Consider the following 17,129-nt stretch of genomic DNA (forward strand, 5'->3'; position numbering starts at 1 on the left):
CCCACTGTGTTATGTATGGGAAAGACTAGAAACCACCTGCCATCCTTTATTTAAATGAGTTTATATTAACATTATCCCAGACATTGAAGATGTAGTTGATTCCACAGCTCCTTTGATAGCTATTCAAATATGCTGCAGAGGCATTTTTCTTGGTCTATATAGCTTTCAGCATTTAACACTGGATGGAAGTTAATATTCTCTTTGGAAATTATTCTTCTTGGAATATTAACTTCAGTTGCTGTTTTCATTTTCTGAATTCTAAATATTTTGAGACAAATATTAAATCTTTCATCAAACACATTTTAAGTACCATTATTTTAATTTCTTTTAATACTTCCTCCTATATATTATTCTTGTATACTTTATTCTCCGCAGTTGGTGGCTTTGGAGTACTCTTGAAGATTTTTTGATTACTGTGTATTGACGGATCCCAAATTAGATCACTGTATTCTAGCAGGATCTCTTACATGAAAGACTTTCAGAACCATTTTTATTAATAGTTTGAGTGATAAATAATGATGATGGAATTATGATTACACTGGTTTATGTTTATTGAGTAGTCACAATATACTAGGCCTTATCTAAGCATTTGGTGGGCATTACTCAGTCCTTATTACAGCCTATTAGGCTAATGCAATTATTACCTTCTTATATACAGAGAAACCAGGATTTACGTAAATTAAATGCTTGTGCTGTATCTTAGTGTAAGATCACTTGACTAAAACCCTTCAAATTCATATTTTTTATAGCTTAATATGTAGCAGAAATAATATATACTTTTGAACCTTAGTTCTTCAAAATAGAGTCTAGTCACACCCTAGACTATTGATTTTATTAGTTCTATTTGGCCAACTCACTAGATGTTAGACTTTGAATAAGTCAGAAATCCTTAGTATAATTAGAAAGCCTCAAGTGAGCTCAATGTAGTAACAACATACCAATAAGTTCCAATGTATGAGGCTAGGCCTTTCAGAGTATTCAAAGAGAGTCAAGATGTAGCTCCTGTAGGTGTACTTTATAGCTATGGAAAGAGTAAAGCAAATAAATTTCTGAATGGAGGTATGTGGTTCTGCAGAGGATTAAAAGAAAAGATCACATCTAACCAGAAATGTTAGGAAGGGTGTTGTGAAAGTGCATTTGAAAGGGACATTGATGAATGAGGAATCCAAACAGGCATAACTGGTGCTACACTGTGCGGTGGGGAGAAGAGTTCCAGTGGTTTGAAGGCCACAAACATTAACTAATGAGAGGAAACTGAGTATGTGTTCAGCAAGAAATTGGGTTTGGTTGAAATATAAAATTAATGTAGGAGAATAGCAGCTGACAGCTAGAAAATTTAGTTTAATTAATAGCATGGAAAGCCTCCAATGCCAGAGTGAGGAGTTCTTTATTTAATTTTATGGACGTGCTAGTGGCAGAGATTGATTGTATTGTTTTGTGAGAGTATAATGGGTGGAGCTGTGCTTCAAAGGCTAAATTTGGCAGAAGTGTCTGGAATGGTAAGAAGAATGAGGAAGTTAGACACAGATAGCTCAGGTGAGAAGAAAGGAGATCTGTTTCTAGAATAATGGTAAGAAGTAGATATCTGGTTGATAGAGGACTATTTAATAACATAGAATGTTACAGCTGACCAAATGAATAAAGACAGTAGAGGAATAAAATTTAACTTATTACTAGAATAGTAGTGCAATTAATAGGAATAATTACATCAGCAAGAAAAAAAATCTGAGATCATTGTTTGGACTATCTGAGTTTCAAATGCTTATGGAATCTCAAGAGAGATAACAGTTGTAGAAATTGGCAGACTTCAGAGCAGACAGAAGAATGCATTTGGTAATCATCAGTATAGAACGAAGCCAGGGAGATGAGGAGCTGTTTCAAGAGAAAGGCTGATATGAAAAGGAAAAGCAACTAGACACAGTTCTTCATGAGAAAGGGAGAAGAACATCTGTATCCAGTGAAGAAGGAACTCAGGGTAGGCTGAGTTCCAGAGCAAGGAAAAACTGTTCAAAATCAACCAACTTGAATCTAATGTATGAAAGATGATATGTCAAGAGATTTGTAATGTTTTGAACAACCAATAAAAAAAATCATATTTAGGTTACAGTCTGTCTCTGCCTAGAAGTCAGTGAAGGAAAGGGTAGAGAACTAGACATTTTATACTTATTTATATACACACAGAGTGCTAATCATTATTCAGTTTTGAGCTAATTTGGGATTGCAGTAGAAATGCAAATGTTTGAAGATAAAAGCCCTATCACAATCCCCCCTTTCATTTCCAGATTGGAACTAGAGTTGTATGAGGAATTTACAAAGGTACCTGTCTTAGAGATATTGTTCTTCAGACCCCAGCTTGCTTAGAATCTTGGAATCCAACTCTGAGAATTACAAGAGATCCTAGTGATAATCTAGCAGTCCTATTTTATACATTAAAAATTCTGTGATCCACAAGGTATAACTAGTTATTGGTGTAGCTGTGTCTAGAAACCACAGTTGCTTGTGTTGACTTCAGGTACATTTTTTGACACTACAAACAACTTTTCCCTACAAATTAGTATGTTCTTCCTAATCAAAACACCCACAAGTACTTTTCCTCATGTAAATTTGGATTTCTGTACATGATCCATCATGAATCTGTTTAGGGTTTCAGTCTTCCAAGGGTGTAGCGCTGCATGTATTCATTGGGATATCTTTATTCCTGTTTCTGCCATCTCTTTAAGGGCCAATTCCTTATTCTGTGTCATGTTTCTGGCACTGTTAGATAAAAACTTATTCCATTCAAAGGTGTAGAGACATTTCCAGGATTGCAGGAGCAGTTTTCTTCTTGAAAAGATTTGACATAATCAAAGAAAAAGAAGAAAACCAATTGAGTCTTAGGGTCAGACAGGTTTCTGACTTCAGGCTCCATAGTTGGAATATAGGATGCACCTGGATGATTAAACTTGTTTGTGGGAGAAGTTGAGTTGGAAACAATAGTAGTCTCACCATCACAGATCTCATCTTGAAAAATTGACAGGAGGACTCTGAAACTTGGGATAGCATAACAAAGGGAACAGAATCAACTACATAAAGAGTAGCCTACACATCAATGGGAGAATATGAAAGGTTGATGTATCTTATACTCATTTAGCCCAACCGGAAAAGACACACATACCACTGGTTCCAAGGAGCCCTATGATTGATTCTCAAATGTCTGTCCTAGATTTTGCCTAATCATGAACTCAAAATAGCAAATCCCATTGGGTAAACTGCTCTAAATGAAAGGAAGAACATTGAAAAACTATCACCCATATTTTTTATACCATTGCTAGAAAATCTTATTATATCATTCTCATTTAAAGGCCTCTGGATAAGTATTGCAAGCCGATTTAACAGTACACCCTCTTGTAACTTCACAACATTCTGTTTTGTTATTATTTCCCCCTTTTAATTCCCATAGCATTGCTAGGCAACTCCATGTCTTGCAGAGAGCATTGTTGATTATATTCTCTACTTCCAAGTAAAAATCTCCCCTTCTCTATTTCTTTTTTTTTTTTTTTTTTTTTTTTNNNNCTGATATCTATTCTTTTTTTTTTTTTTTTTTTTTTTTTTTGCTATTATTTTTTAAGGCCAATAAAAGTTACATATTTCAAAGGAACTGGGCAGAACAAAAATTCATAAATGACAATCAGAAGAGATTATATACCAGTTTTTTTAAATGCTGTTGAAAAAGATTTTAAATTTTAACAGTTACCTTTTGAAAAGAATTTAATAAGCACACCCTTTTCTTCCAAGTCATTTTTATTGAATCAATAAGAAAGAAATGTCTCTCCCTAAACAGTTTTCTTCTGTGTAGTTAATGAAAATCGCTGTCTACTGCACACTGCAATTATGTTTCCTAAGCTCTGTATTAATAGTGAAATAGTGGAAACAGGAGCAAGATAAGTGGAGATATTTTACCCCAAACCAATACATAAGTGCAATTAAGGTTGGAAACAAAATGGCCTCAGGTATTGAAAAATAGATGCATTACCTCCCTTGGGTTCTCCAGTGTGGAGCTGGAGAATAGTGCTTGACTACCTTTACAGACTTAATGGCTTTTGATTGGATCTGTAAAATAATTCCTGCTAGTCCAGGACTGAATGACACTAAGAAGCCAAGGACAGCAGGACCACATTTGGCCAGAGAAAAGTATAATATTTTCTCTCTATATATTTTAAGTCCTGTTGGAAGTAACTCCTTACATATCTTGGACAACATATTCTCCATTTCTGAAATATAAGAGACTTTTGATATAGTTTTTTTTACTGATGCGCTTGCTTTCTTCACAGATCTAATGGGAAATGCATGGGACCTGGGAGGGTTTGGTGTAGACACAGAATCTTTTGTATTTCCAAATTGGAAGCAATAAGTCCTTTCAGTTGTTAAAGGCTGCAAACTGCCTTTGGTCTTTTTGGTAATTTGGCCCCGTCATCTAACAGTTCAAATAAGAAGAAAAAGGATTGTGTGTTTTCATGCAATTTAGCTTGGAAAACCCTGAGCTAGAGTTCTTTCCTGCAAAAAGTACAATTTATTTGACATGAGTTACTGTGTTTGCACAGACATGGCTATACCTCTTAGTAATGTACACTTTTAGTTCTCTGCAGAAGCCAAGGGATCCTCTTTCATTTGTTCTGCCTCATTTCATTTGGAAATATGGGAACTCTTCTTTCCTAGGTTTTGCTTCTGTTAACATCTGGAAGCTTAGAATTTAGAGGTAATCCCAACCCAGGAACCATGCCCCTGTGAAAAGGGTGGTGTATTCAGTAACATGGAAATCAAGAGCTTTAATATAACAGGCAGACACACACATGTTCATATACAACAACAGCAAATGACAAAAAAAAAAAAAAAAGCAACAAAAAACAGCAAGAAGCCAAACCTATCTTGACAATCAAGATTATATTGCCTGTGGGAAGCTTGAGTTATCAATAAGCTAAACTAGTTCTTTATTGTTCAATAAAAATGAGAGTTCCCTTAACAATGCTTCATGCTTTTATCTTATTTTATCTCAGAGGTATCCAACTCTAATGAGTGAAATAATGTGTGTTTCATCCTGTTATGGGAAAAGTCTCAACTCTGGTAAACTAATATATTTTTTTTCTTTTTAAAAGATATCGTTTCAGGGACTCTATTGTGTGTGATTTCCTTTTTAAACAACTGGATCCTCTCTCTGGGGATAAAAGGTTAATGGATTGCGTTGAGAAAAGAGAGAAGAGTGGAAATAAAAATGTATTAAATCTTTAAAGTTAGCATCTCAGAACTTTGCTGTGCTGGTGATGAGGATTTGAATATAGTATCTTCCAGAAAACCATTAATTTGAAGTTGCCTTCAGTGATTCACAAATCACCAAGGCACATTTGGGAAGCATATATTTTAGACCATAGAACATAGAGAGAATCAATCTCTCAAGTGTTCCATTGACAGTTTGTGGGTTTAAAACTCACTTTTATAGAAACTTCCTCTCTCTCCACCCTGAGTTTCATCTTGTTCATCACTCTGCCTCTCAGAGAGGACTGACAAATTCTTAAAAGGTTTGCAGCTAAATATTATGAATCCCTCCATATCCTGTAGCAGAGTATGAAAGCCATGTCTCTCGGGTCTAATTTAACCTTTCTTACAACAACATCAAAAAAATCTGTAGACCACTTACTCTCATTCCATCTTAGCAGTGACTGGAAGCAGCTCATCAGTTTTATAACAATTCCCAATATTGAACAGAGATTTGTTCCAAATCCTAAATTCTTGAGTAATGTTTTTGGATTTTCTTGTGTTCTTTTCTGTTCCTACAACACCAGGTGTATGTTTAGGTGTCTGAAGTAGGAATTATGAAGCTGTGAAACAAAATGAAACAAAAACCCTGAAGATTGCCTAGTGCTTCAGAGCATGGGTATTAGTGTTAGATGGTGACATGAAATATAGCTCTCTATATAGGCGTTTTTTACAAGTATGTCACTTAACTTCCTTTTACCTCAGTTTCTCCATGTGTAAAATGTATCTATCCTCACTATTATGTTTACATAATACCCATTCAAGGTTAGCCTTCAAAATGATAAGTCTGCTATTTTGTTTTTAGAACGAGGCAAGTGGCTGTTGATGGTGATTCAGAAGACAAATCTTTCATCATTGTTCACTTTCACAATTCCAAAAAGATAAAGAAGGCCAACATTATTAACAGCTAACTGGCCTTCATTTTATTGTTGTCTATGATTTGTCCATTCAGTGTGCATTCAGTCTTGATGCCGTTCCCAAAGCCCATGGTATTTGTGCGTGACCCACACTGTATGGTACCTGCCCTGACCTCAGGCCATGACCTGCCTAGAAGAAGGTGATTTCAGTGACTACAGGAATGCAAAGCCACTGTCTAGGCCACAGGGTTGGAAAGGATGACCATGTCTCCCATGTTGTCCTCTGACACAGAAGTGAGTGACTCCCTGGATGCTGTCCTCTAAATGCTACTCCCATGTCCACTTTTCCCTCTGAAGTTCTGCTTCTTGCTGTCATCAGACAACAATATCCAGCTAATTTTCTTCCTTCTGCCAGACATGTCTGAGCTGATTAATTCTAATCCCTGGTGTGGAAGAAAAGAGAACGCTTGGGTGTATTCTTCGTTTCTGTACTTAAGTCTGAACTTGTGGTGCTTCTGAAGACTACGTGAAGTGCTTATTATCCTGGGGAAACTAAAGAGTATTCATTAAGCATAGTGCACATGCACATTCAAAGGATGACTTTTTTTTTGTCAGAATACATTTTAATCTTGTTGCTAGGATGAAGAAGCAAAAGACATTTAGCCCTAATTAATCATCTGCCAGAAAAATGAAATATAGTTCTACCTTTTAATTATCTATATTTAATTTACTATTTTCAGTAGCATGTTGGCCCGAAGACATCTAAACTCCTTCAAGTTAGGGAGGTGCACTTCCATGATAATTTTTTCCAGAGTTTTGAAGTTTCAGGTATTTGTGATACTCATGTGTCCTTACCAGAATCAAGAGCCCCCAGAGATTTGCCCTAGATACCAAGCTACATATTGATGACTTCAGAGCCCTCAAATCTTAGGCAGAATGGAACCCAACCAAGAAGCTTTTTCTTACCCACAGAGAGCTTAGGAGCTACCTTGGTGTGATCCTGTGGCCTCTTTGTGCTTTCTGCAGTGTTGTTCCACATGGTTGGGGAGTGTTGAAGTGTCTTCTCATTTAGTCTAGATGCTCCTTGAGGTCAGGAATCTTCATAGTCGGCTTACTGTGGTATTCTCACCACTTAGCACAGGAGTAGGCACAAATGAGGCATTCGATACATATTTTTTTCCAAACGAATATGTGTCACAAAATTTGTAACACCTTTGACACTATCTTATGTAATGGGAACTGGAGCAAAATTACAATCATAAAACCATAAATAATAGTAACACACATTTTAGGATGAAATAAGCTAAGGTACATGACAGTATTAATCAAAGTAAAGGGTCATACAAATATTATAATGACAATATGTGATTATTCAAAATATGGAAAAGCTTCTCATTGTTCAAGCATGTTTTCTGGGCTCTATTCCTGGACTCCAAAGAGATAAGTGGAAAACATTGCCTTATATAAATGGTGGACTCAACCTCTTCCAGCCAAATGAGCTGTTTTCTGTTCACTCAGGAAGCAGTACAAGGAGGGACCACCTCAGCCAAATCTGGGCAGCAGAGGGGCTGAGATACTAAGGATCAATAGTCCAGAAGTAAAGCCTCTTAAACACTACAGTCTGATGTTTTTTCACAGGGAATTTGATTTTTTTTTTTCCCTCAAGAACTGAGCAAATCCCTGTGTTACTGATGATACAGCACAGAAATGATTCTTTGGAGCTTGGTCCACAAAAAGTTGGATAACTATTCTTTTGGATAAGTTTCCAGTTATGAAACATTACAATGCAGAAAGTGAAGCACAGAGCACGTGAAACACTGAGCTAAAAACACCCAGGAAAGCAGATACAGAGACTGAGGTGATAAAACAATTCAACTAAAACCTACGTTGCCAGGCTCCTGCTGTTTCCAGTGGCTTGAGGTATGAAAAACCTCTGAGAGGAGAAAGGAACTCTCTCTTCCTTCTCGAATGTATTTATTCAGTTTAGTAAGCCGAGCATCCTACTACAGAAAACCTCCAAATGGTTGAAGAACATAAAGCTGTGAGGGGAGGTAAACATCTGAGAACCATGTCAAATCCCTCCCCAAGTGCCCATCGCCAGGTGTATCTGAGAACTGGTTGGCAACAATAACCACCAAAGGATGTTACTGATGGGCTTTGTGGAAGTGTGATAATGAGCTGTAGATAAGAGGTGTGGGGACAGCTGTTAGTAGACACCAGGCTGGGGTGGGCATGGTACTGAATGTTAAATACAATTCCAGAATTTTTTATTAGCGACAGAACAAGTTCAGATTTTACACTGAGACTATGTGGTCCTTTTATTAAATGTTAACCAGGAAAAAAAATATTTTAATTTTCTTCCCTCTCCATTTCTTTTCTCCTGACTTTTGCATTTCTCTCTTTTGAACAATGACCCATCTACCTTCAATTAGTTGGAAAATTCTCTAACTTTGAGTCTCCCAACAGGATTAGACCTGCTAAGAGTAACTAGTGTTTTCTATCTGATAAATAAGGGGATTACAGCAATAACTGCTGTCAGCATTTTTCTCATTTAAACAAATAAAGCTGACAAATGATGAAGTTCTGTGCTGCTCTGTTATGTTTAGTACATGCAGAACAATTATTCATCGGCTGCCAACATTAGTCTATCTACAACTAAACCATCCAACAGCGTAGAAAGCTTATTAGCATATCAGTACCATAGTCATATTTTTATATTCTGTAAGACTCTACTCCATAACAAAAGCTGATGGGTATAATTTGCACAATAATTTAAAGGGTTGGACTTTTCCATGCTTATTAAAGTTATGCAAGTTATCGGGTACAATGCAACTCTTATTTATGAGATGCCATCTTTTATTTGCTTGGAATTTTTGTGCCGCTATAGCACTTCCTAGAACAAGTTAGCTGCCATCTATGGAGGTGGAGAAGTAGATGACTGTCTCTGCTTGCAGCAAGGGAGGATAAACTTCAGTGGAGTGGGGGAGAGGACGGGGGAGTGCTTTCTTTAAATAGAGGTGGTTTTCTTAGCTGTTTCTCCTGTGTGGTTATGGACATATACAAACCTACCTATGTGTATGTACATACACACTCATATACATATGTAAGTATTTGTGTGAGTGTTTCTAATAAGGGAAATGAGAATTTAAGAACGAATGTACCGTTTTCAAAAAAAAGTCAACTTATTCTAATAGTTCTTGTGTTATATTAATGAAAATATAATAGATACAAAGTATTCATAATTTTCCAAGTGTTCTAAAAGGGACAGTGACAAAACTAAAGACCTCATGTAAGAAGAAGGCCTAATCCAGACAGATGATATACTTTTTATAAGATGGTCATGTTGCTTGCAGCCTACCATCTTGATGCTACTTATAGCAAAATATATACCAAGCTTGAGAGCAGTTGTTTTATTCATTTTGTTTTCTGATCCCGTAGGGAACTCTTGGAGCCATTTTGAGGTGGTATATTTGTTTTCATTTCCAACTTAGAGGAAATTGGTAGCTTAAATATAAGACGGAAAATGAAAAAAAAAAAAAAGGAGGGTTCTTCATTAGCTTGAGCACATTTTTATCCTTTCAAGATTATAGCACACTTCTTTGGGTAGACCCTGCTTCCCAAAGTGTTGATATATTCTGTCTCAAAGGTCTCCCTGTCCTGCAGATGTGGCCAAGTGTCCTTGCCCTCGACTTTCTTTTTTCTTTTCTTTTTTTTTTTAAGTGCTAGATACTGAGCCCATGGCTTTGTGCATGCTAGGCAAGCATTTTAATACTGAGCTACACCCCCAGCTCTTTGAGTGCAAGGAAATAAAAAAGCAGCAGCAACAACAATAACAACATCACCTCCAAAGGTTCTTTCCTTCTTTTCAGTGGAGGAAATGGCTTTCAAAACTGTCATATCTCTGACGAGGAAAATGCACTACTTGTGCACTTTCCATTTCAAAGAGGGAAAATGAGAATTATCAAGTGGCCATCAGGATGAGTTTCTGTGTGTGGGTACCTCCTACAAATATAGAAAGTTTACCTCAAATTGCACAGGGTGATTTACGTGGCCATAACTGTCTCTAATCACACACTATGAATAGCATATTATTGGTTGGATGGAAAGGCTGTCTCCCCCACCTGACTAATCCATTCTTGTTCTTTAATACCCAAGACAAGATCATGTTCCACCTCTTCCACTGGGAGTCCTTGGCTAATTTTGATCATACTGATGCTTCTGGCCCTTGCATTCTTTGTGACACTTAAAGAGAAAGTATAGGCAATATGTTTGACAGCTTTTTGTCACTACTTCAAAACACCTGAGATAAACACCTTAGAAAAGGCAAGTTTTATTTTGGCTCACAGTTCCAGAGTTTTCAGTCCATGGTTGACTGACTGCATTGGTCCTGAGGTGATACTGAACATCAGAGTGCAAGGGTGTGTCCCAGGAAAGCTGCTCAGCTTATACCAAACAGGAAACAGAGGTGGGGGGCTCATGGACAACATATTCTTCCAGAGCACACCTCCCTTGCTACCCGCCACTCCCCGCCTGTGACCTACATCCTCAACTCAGTTCCACCTTTTACAGTTTCCACTACCTCCTAATTATGTCATCAAATTATTAACACATCAATGGCTTACTCCGCTGATGAGGTTAGGGCCCTCATAATCCAATCATTTTCCAAGAGCTCCATTCCGAACTTTGCTGCACTAGGGACCAAGCCTTCAACACATGAGCCTTTGGGTAACATTTCAGGTCCAAACCATAACAGGTACTTAACCCTCTTAAGCCATTCTGTTCCATAATGCCCGATGGAACAAATGCCATGTGGAACACCTATAAAAACTTAAATTGAGCAATGCATATGCCACTTATGTTAACAATATGTTTGAAACAATTCATGTTTTTAAAGGTATATTTGCTTAAGAAAACTAATAGGGAAATGAGTAAAACATTTGAAAAAATGTATTTTCATCCATATGAAACAAATATATATGATATATAAATTAAAACACCTATGTCAGTTTCATGGACATAGTCACAGAATGGAAAACTTGGAAATTAGTGGGTTAATTTTTCTTTAAATATTTCATGTGTTAGTCTTATTTCCATAATTAAGAAGAAGTATTTAAAATATAGATATAGCATTGAATTGTGTAGAGCCATCTGAACATAGGGCCAGTCCAGTGGAAGGCAGAAGCAGCTTTAAACACCAGGTCCTCCAGTTACAAGCTATGAGTGTGGACAGAGGACTCAGCCTAAGTCATATTGCTCTCATCTGCTGCATAGGTCCACAGTAGCATTCACTGGCTCTGTGTTATGGAAATGTAAGTGAAGAGGTTTCAACTGAGCAGGACACTGGGCACATACACAGAGTGCAGTAAGCCTGGCTACTCTTCTCCCATGCTGCCCATCCTAGAGCCAGGCACAGGAACAGTGAATCTCTTCTGGACAGAAAGGACACATTCACTGTAAAGTCAGCTACCTTGTTGGTGATGAAGAGGAATGTCCTCTTTCATCTTTGTTGATCAATGAAGGTGACCATTCTTCCCAAAGAAAGGAAGGCTGATAGACTTTTGTCAGAGTTATGGAAGATGCTTCACTACCCAGTTAGAAATATACCAAGCAAATTTTCTAACTATTTGAATTAGAAAGCAAAATCACAAAAATCCCATTAAAAGTTTAAGGTCTTAATAGCTCTTCCCAGTTTGTAGATGTAGCCATAGATATGCCCCTTCATATCATTGAGATGAGGGTTTTCCTGGGTTCTTCTTTCAGTGATATAAGACATACTTCACCTTTTCTGGTTTGCGTTTCTGCCTAACCTTTCTTTGGATCCCATTGGTTCAGTTGTCCTGAGCTTTTGAAGCCAGTGTTCTGGCCCTTCCTTGAACCCCCTTCATGTTCACCTCATACTGCACATGTTCTTATTCTCTTTATTCTAAAGCCACACTGTTACAGTAGCACACCCAACTGTGGCCCTGGGGCATGGTGTTTAGAGGAACCTGAAACTGTTGTGTCTGAGATTGGTGTGCTGCGACCTCTTTAGATTCTATAATTCTAGCAATTAACTTTGGTGCTCTGTTCTTCATGGTAGATTTTATACCATGAAAGACAAAGACAAAGCACTAAGTCAAGGTACTATGAAAACTACTGCATTATAGTGGAGCCACATTGATAATACTTTACACTTGTGCTTACAGCCTACTCAGCTGGTGGAATTTAATTAGCAGTAATATATTATTGTCAAAGTAATTAAAACCTTGCCTTGATTAAAAACAGAATTGTTTAATTAAAAAGGAAAGGTTTGGCTAACCTTAACTTTCCATTTGAGAAACACAGTAGCCTCAGCTGATAGTCTCTCTCTCTCTCTCTCCCCCATCAGGATTGAAGGTCCGGGAGGTGTTCATCAATGTCACCAGGCAGCAGGTAGAGGACTTCCACGGGCCAGAGGACTACTGGTGCCAGTGTGTGGCATGGAGCCACCTGGGTACCTCCAAGAGCAGGAAGGCCTCTGTGCGCATAGCCTGTAAGTATATTCTGTTTGACCTTGTCCTGTAGGAACATGGACAGGAGTTAAATAGAGCTCAGAGGGCTTTGGAGATATTACATGCTTCTACAGAATATAAATCAGGGGACACAAGAACCCATTGGAGCTGTCTTTATCTCTTCTAAATTTACTGTTTTAAATTTGTATTTTAAATGTTTGATTATTTCCTCCAGAGGACAATCAGCAAAATCAGTTTGTCTAAGACATTCTGCCTCAATCGTCAGAATGCAGGTGTCTCAACAATGCCAGGAAAAACTCTTCCTGAGAGAAACCCACGCAAATGGATTCTGCTGCTCGCCATCAATGACAAAGTTCAGAGGGCATTGATGGGAAAAGTTGAGCAATGACTGTTTACTGTGCTTTCCAGCAAATCTGCAAAGATAAGACATTAAGGGATTTTTATAGCCTACTGTTAAATCTCTTCTCTCTGAATCTTAAAACATGGAAATGGGTCTTGAAACTGCATTTATTTGACCCAAGTAGGTCTAAAAAAAAGCAAAGAAAGAAAGAAAGAAAAATGTACACTTGAAAAATAATACATAAGAAAGAAAGAAAATATAATCTAAAAAAATAAAGATTTATAAATATGCAATCTTCTTTTCTCCTTCTTTAAAATGTCTTCAACCCACCCAGTCCCATTATCCCACCTCTTTGGATCCCCATAAACCAACACTGTTTGCCCAGTAATAGAAAAGCCCTTTCAGAAAGAAACGGGGCGGTGGAGGACAGAGATGATTGTTGTTCTATTCAAATGCGTCTTTTGAGAGTACTATAAAGAATACAGGACAAGAGGGATTTATCTGAGAACTCAAGGAATTCTTCATAACAGATATTGATGGTTTAGAGATTAAGAAGAGGAGTGGATTGCTATTTGCAGAGACATTTACATGTCCTGGGAAATGAAAGCTTCCTCTTAAAAATAGGCATCACCTTCATTGTGCTGGCAATTTAGAAGGTCTCTCCTGGATGTTGCCTGGGCCACAGAGGAAAACTTTATTTTTTTTAATTTTGTTTTCTCAGGGGAAAACTTTATTTTTGCTTACAAAAGGAAGAGAGGTCACCTCCTAATCTGCTTTCTAAGTGAGAACCATGGGGAATATTTTTCCTATAGTTATTTAGTTACTTGACTTTAGCCAACCAATATTTTATGGCCTTAAAGTAGCAGGCCAGCTGAGAGAAGGCATATGTTTGCATTTACTTTCCCATAACAAGTCCAAGTCTGAGCTCCCCCAACATGGTTTCAGTCAGGACAGCCAAGGCAGATACTCACTGGGCTCTCTCCAAACAGAGGAGGTGAAGCAGCTTGAGGGGTTTCAACATAGGCTTCCTCAGTTTCTTTATTCTTAGCCTTAATTTTCCTTTTCTATTTTTTTTTTTTATTTTGCTTCTCTGAAGCCCACGTGATCTGTCACCTATTCTTTGAACTACTATAAATAGCCTGATCCGTCTGCCTCTGGTCTCTTCTTCCTTTGTACTTGCTCCCTTAGTTCTTGATTGCCACAGTTTGCTAGAAACTGCCAGGAGTTTTCTCAGGGGAAAACTTTATTTTTGTTTACAAAGATTGGCAGAGAATGGTTCAACCTACCTCTTTTTCCTATGACTTTGTATATACTGTACTTGGTCCTTACAGATCCAGTGTTCTGCATGTCACTTTCAACTGACTGACATGTGACTTCCCTCCTGGGATCTCTGGTTTCACATGGGTGTTTACATGATGGCAAGGAACTGACTTGAGTCCTGTTGGTTTCCATTGGCAGCTTTGCCGCTTTTTTGTTCTGTGGTGATCCACACTTTATTTCACCCTACTGTATCTTTAGTGTCTTCATTCATGAATGTGTGCCTACTTCATAGTCATTGCAAGAGTTAAAGGTGTCGGTAATTATAAAGTGTTTAAAACTGTGCCTAGCAGAGAGCTAGCACTCATTCTCATTGGGGCTATTTTATGACATGTCTGATTCTCCATAGAATCAGCATCTTTCACCTGAAACTCTGTGAATCCTTGCTGTAATTGAATGAAAATTTTAGTGCCTTCATACTTTTTCTTCAGATTATGGATATTTACAAAAATCCATTCTAGATCAGCTCTTGGTATTCCTCTCTTCCAGGCATGGTAGAATCAAAGAATGCTAAGGATGGAAAATGCATTTTTTATTCTGTCACTTTCCACATTTTTAGAGTTGTGAAATACTTTCATGGCATGATTTTGCAAATCTCTCCAATGATTAAAAAAAATCATTTTGCCATTCTTGTATATAATATACACATATGTGTATGATAGAGGTGTAAATTTTAAGTCAAATATTTATCAGAATATTATTAAAACCTATATTGTGCATTCACTTAATGTATTCTCAAATAACCTTTGCAAAATGTTTTTAATTTCTTCATATGTAGCAAGTGAGAGGTTTTTTAATTTATTTAAAATTATTTATGCAAGTCAAGACATGATTTGTCATTAAATATTGCATTTGACTTGGGGACCAATGTACATTAAAATGTAAATTGAAATTTAACTAGAGTAATGGCATCAAAAGTTGGGAGGGGGAACCTGCCTTCAGGACCTTACTTGAAATTTTTTCTCTTTGCTTACAGGAAAAACAACATCCACTTTAAAAAAGCATAATTTTTATGTTTTATTAGCATAAGAGAGAAGATTTCTAGCATTTATTTGTAAGCATTTCCAGAAAATAGCACACTGTATATGTGGGTAGTTTTTACTCCCAGTAATGAAAAGCTGACTTGGATATAATTGTCACTATGTTTCTTCATATTAAATTGTGTTTTTTTTTTAAATTCCACAGACAACTTAATATGCTAAATAAGGATTTTGATAGATGAATGTAGCTTATAAATCTGGTGACAATTATCTTGAGGGGACTTTTCAAAATTAGTCTCATTTTTATATTACTCATTAAATTATTCTTGCTCAACATTAGAGCTCCTTATGCTTCCTACATTTAACCAATGATCCATTAAGAATTTAACAATTTGAAAATTGCAGTGGGCAAAACCTCCATGGCAACTGGTACATTCAGCTGAAGGATGTGTTGACATGAGTGTTTTGACATGATCACGTTTGTGAATTTATGAAAACACCAGGAAGCTTACTGGATGGTGTCCCTTAGAAATGATTTCATTTTAAAGAGAAGCTGTACAAACAAAATTACTTATTTATATGACTCATTTATTCATTGAAATGGACACCCCTGGGGTACTAGTTAAATACAGAGTCCTGACTTCCACCCCAGACCTTTTGGATCAAACTCTGGAGGAAGGGCCAGGAAAGCTGTTTGTATTCAGTTAACCAGGTGATTCTGTGATCGGCTGTCTCTGGAATGTCTGGGCTAGAAGCAGTTTTTCTCAAACTATGACATGCATACAAATCTACTGGGTTCCTTAAAAAAAAAAAAACTACTGATGATTCAGTTAAAATAACTCAGGAGGGGCTGGGTTATGTTTCAGAGGTAGAACGCTCGCCGAGTGTGTGCGAGGCCCTGGGTTTGATCCTCAGCACCACATAAAAATAAATAAATAAAACAAAGGTATTATGTCCAACTAAACTAAAAAATAAATATTAAAAAAAAATAACTCAAGAGGTCTACTCTAAGGTCAGCAATATTTGTATTTCTAATGAACTCTTTGGTTAGAGATGTTGCTGGTTGGTCCATGCACCATACTTTGAGTAACAACACCCTAGAATACCTCTAAGAAGCACTATTTGGGAAACGTTGATTTAACCCATTTATCATCATATTATATGTGTTTGTCATTTGACATGTTTCAAAAAATTAGGTGACCTGTCCAGAGGGGTCACCTAGCTAATGGCAGACATGGAACCTCATCTGTCCTTGCACCACACCCCCCTTGAGTGCTTTTGCTACTGAGCCATGTGGATTTTTTTCTGTTAAATGGGAGTTTGAGAACCATAGTATAAAAGTTCACATGCTTTTAAGTGTTTTTTTTTTTTTTTTAGGAAAGCATTGATTGCTTTCTTATTTTAAAAGTCAATTGCATTCTTCCTCATGGTCAAATTCTAATGTGTGTATAAACACTTTGTTTTAGGAGCCAAAGTGCCTGCCATTTTAACTTTTTTCCTTAATTATTCCACCCTATATCATAAAGAGGTTATTGTCCCATCCAACTGCCCTGGGCTGGGAATAGCTTGAGGCCCAGTTTCAAAAATGGTTTTATAAAGGTAAAAATAAATAAATAATGCCAACCCACATTTACCCACACAAAGCTGGCAGAAGTTTGTCTCCAGGGAACGACTCCCACGGGCCCACTCCCGTTTGTCTGGTTCAGCTGAGCTGAAGGTAGACAGGCATGCTATGGCATCTGCTACTTCTGCTGCTGGGTGCTTGTCAAAACCAGGAATTTTCAGTTATTCGTAGTTGTTTATTTTCATGGATGAACATTTGGCGACTTAGCCCTTTCTTTTACCCCCCCCCCCC

At 37.3% G+C, this 17,129-nt stretch overlaps 1 protein-coding gene across 11 annotated transcripts in view; it reads left to right on the forward strand.

The window, feature by feature from the left end:
* Unc5d (unc-5 netrin receptor D) overlaps positions 1–17,129 on the forward strand; it is a 499,601-nt gene that overhangs the window by 277,082 nt on the left and 205,390 nt on the right. For all 11 annotated transcript variants that reach the window (XM_048792780.1, XM_015501255.2, XM_048792783.1 and 8 more), the window contains exon 3: positions 12,514–12,657. In XM_048792780.1, coding sequence (XP_048648737.1) covers positions 12,514–12,657 — 144 coding nt within the window. The remainder of the gene's footprint in view (positions 1–12,513; positions 12,658–17,129) is intronic.

Source organism: Marmota marmota, unplaced genomic scaffold (genome assembly GCF_001458135.2).
Source record: "Marmota marmota marmota unplaced genomic scaffold, marMar, whole genome shotgun sequence".
NCBI lineage: Eukaryota > Metazoa > Chordata > Mammalia > Rodentia > Sciuridae > Marmota > Marmota marmota.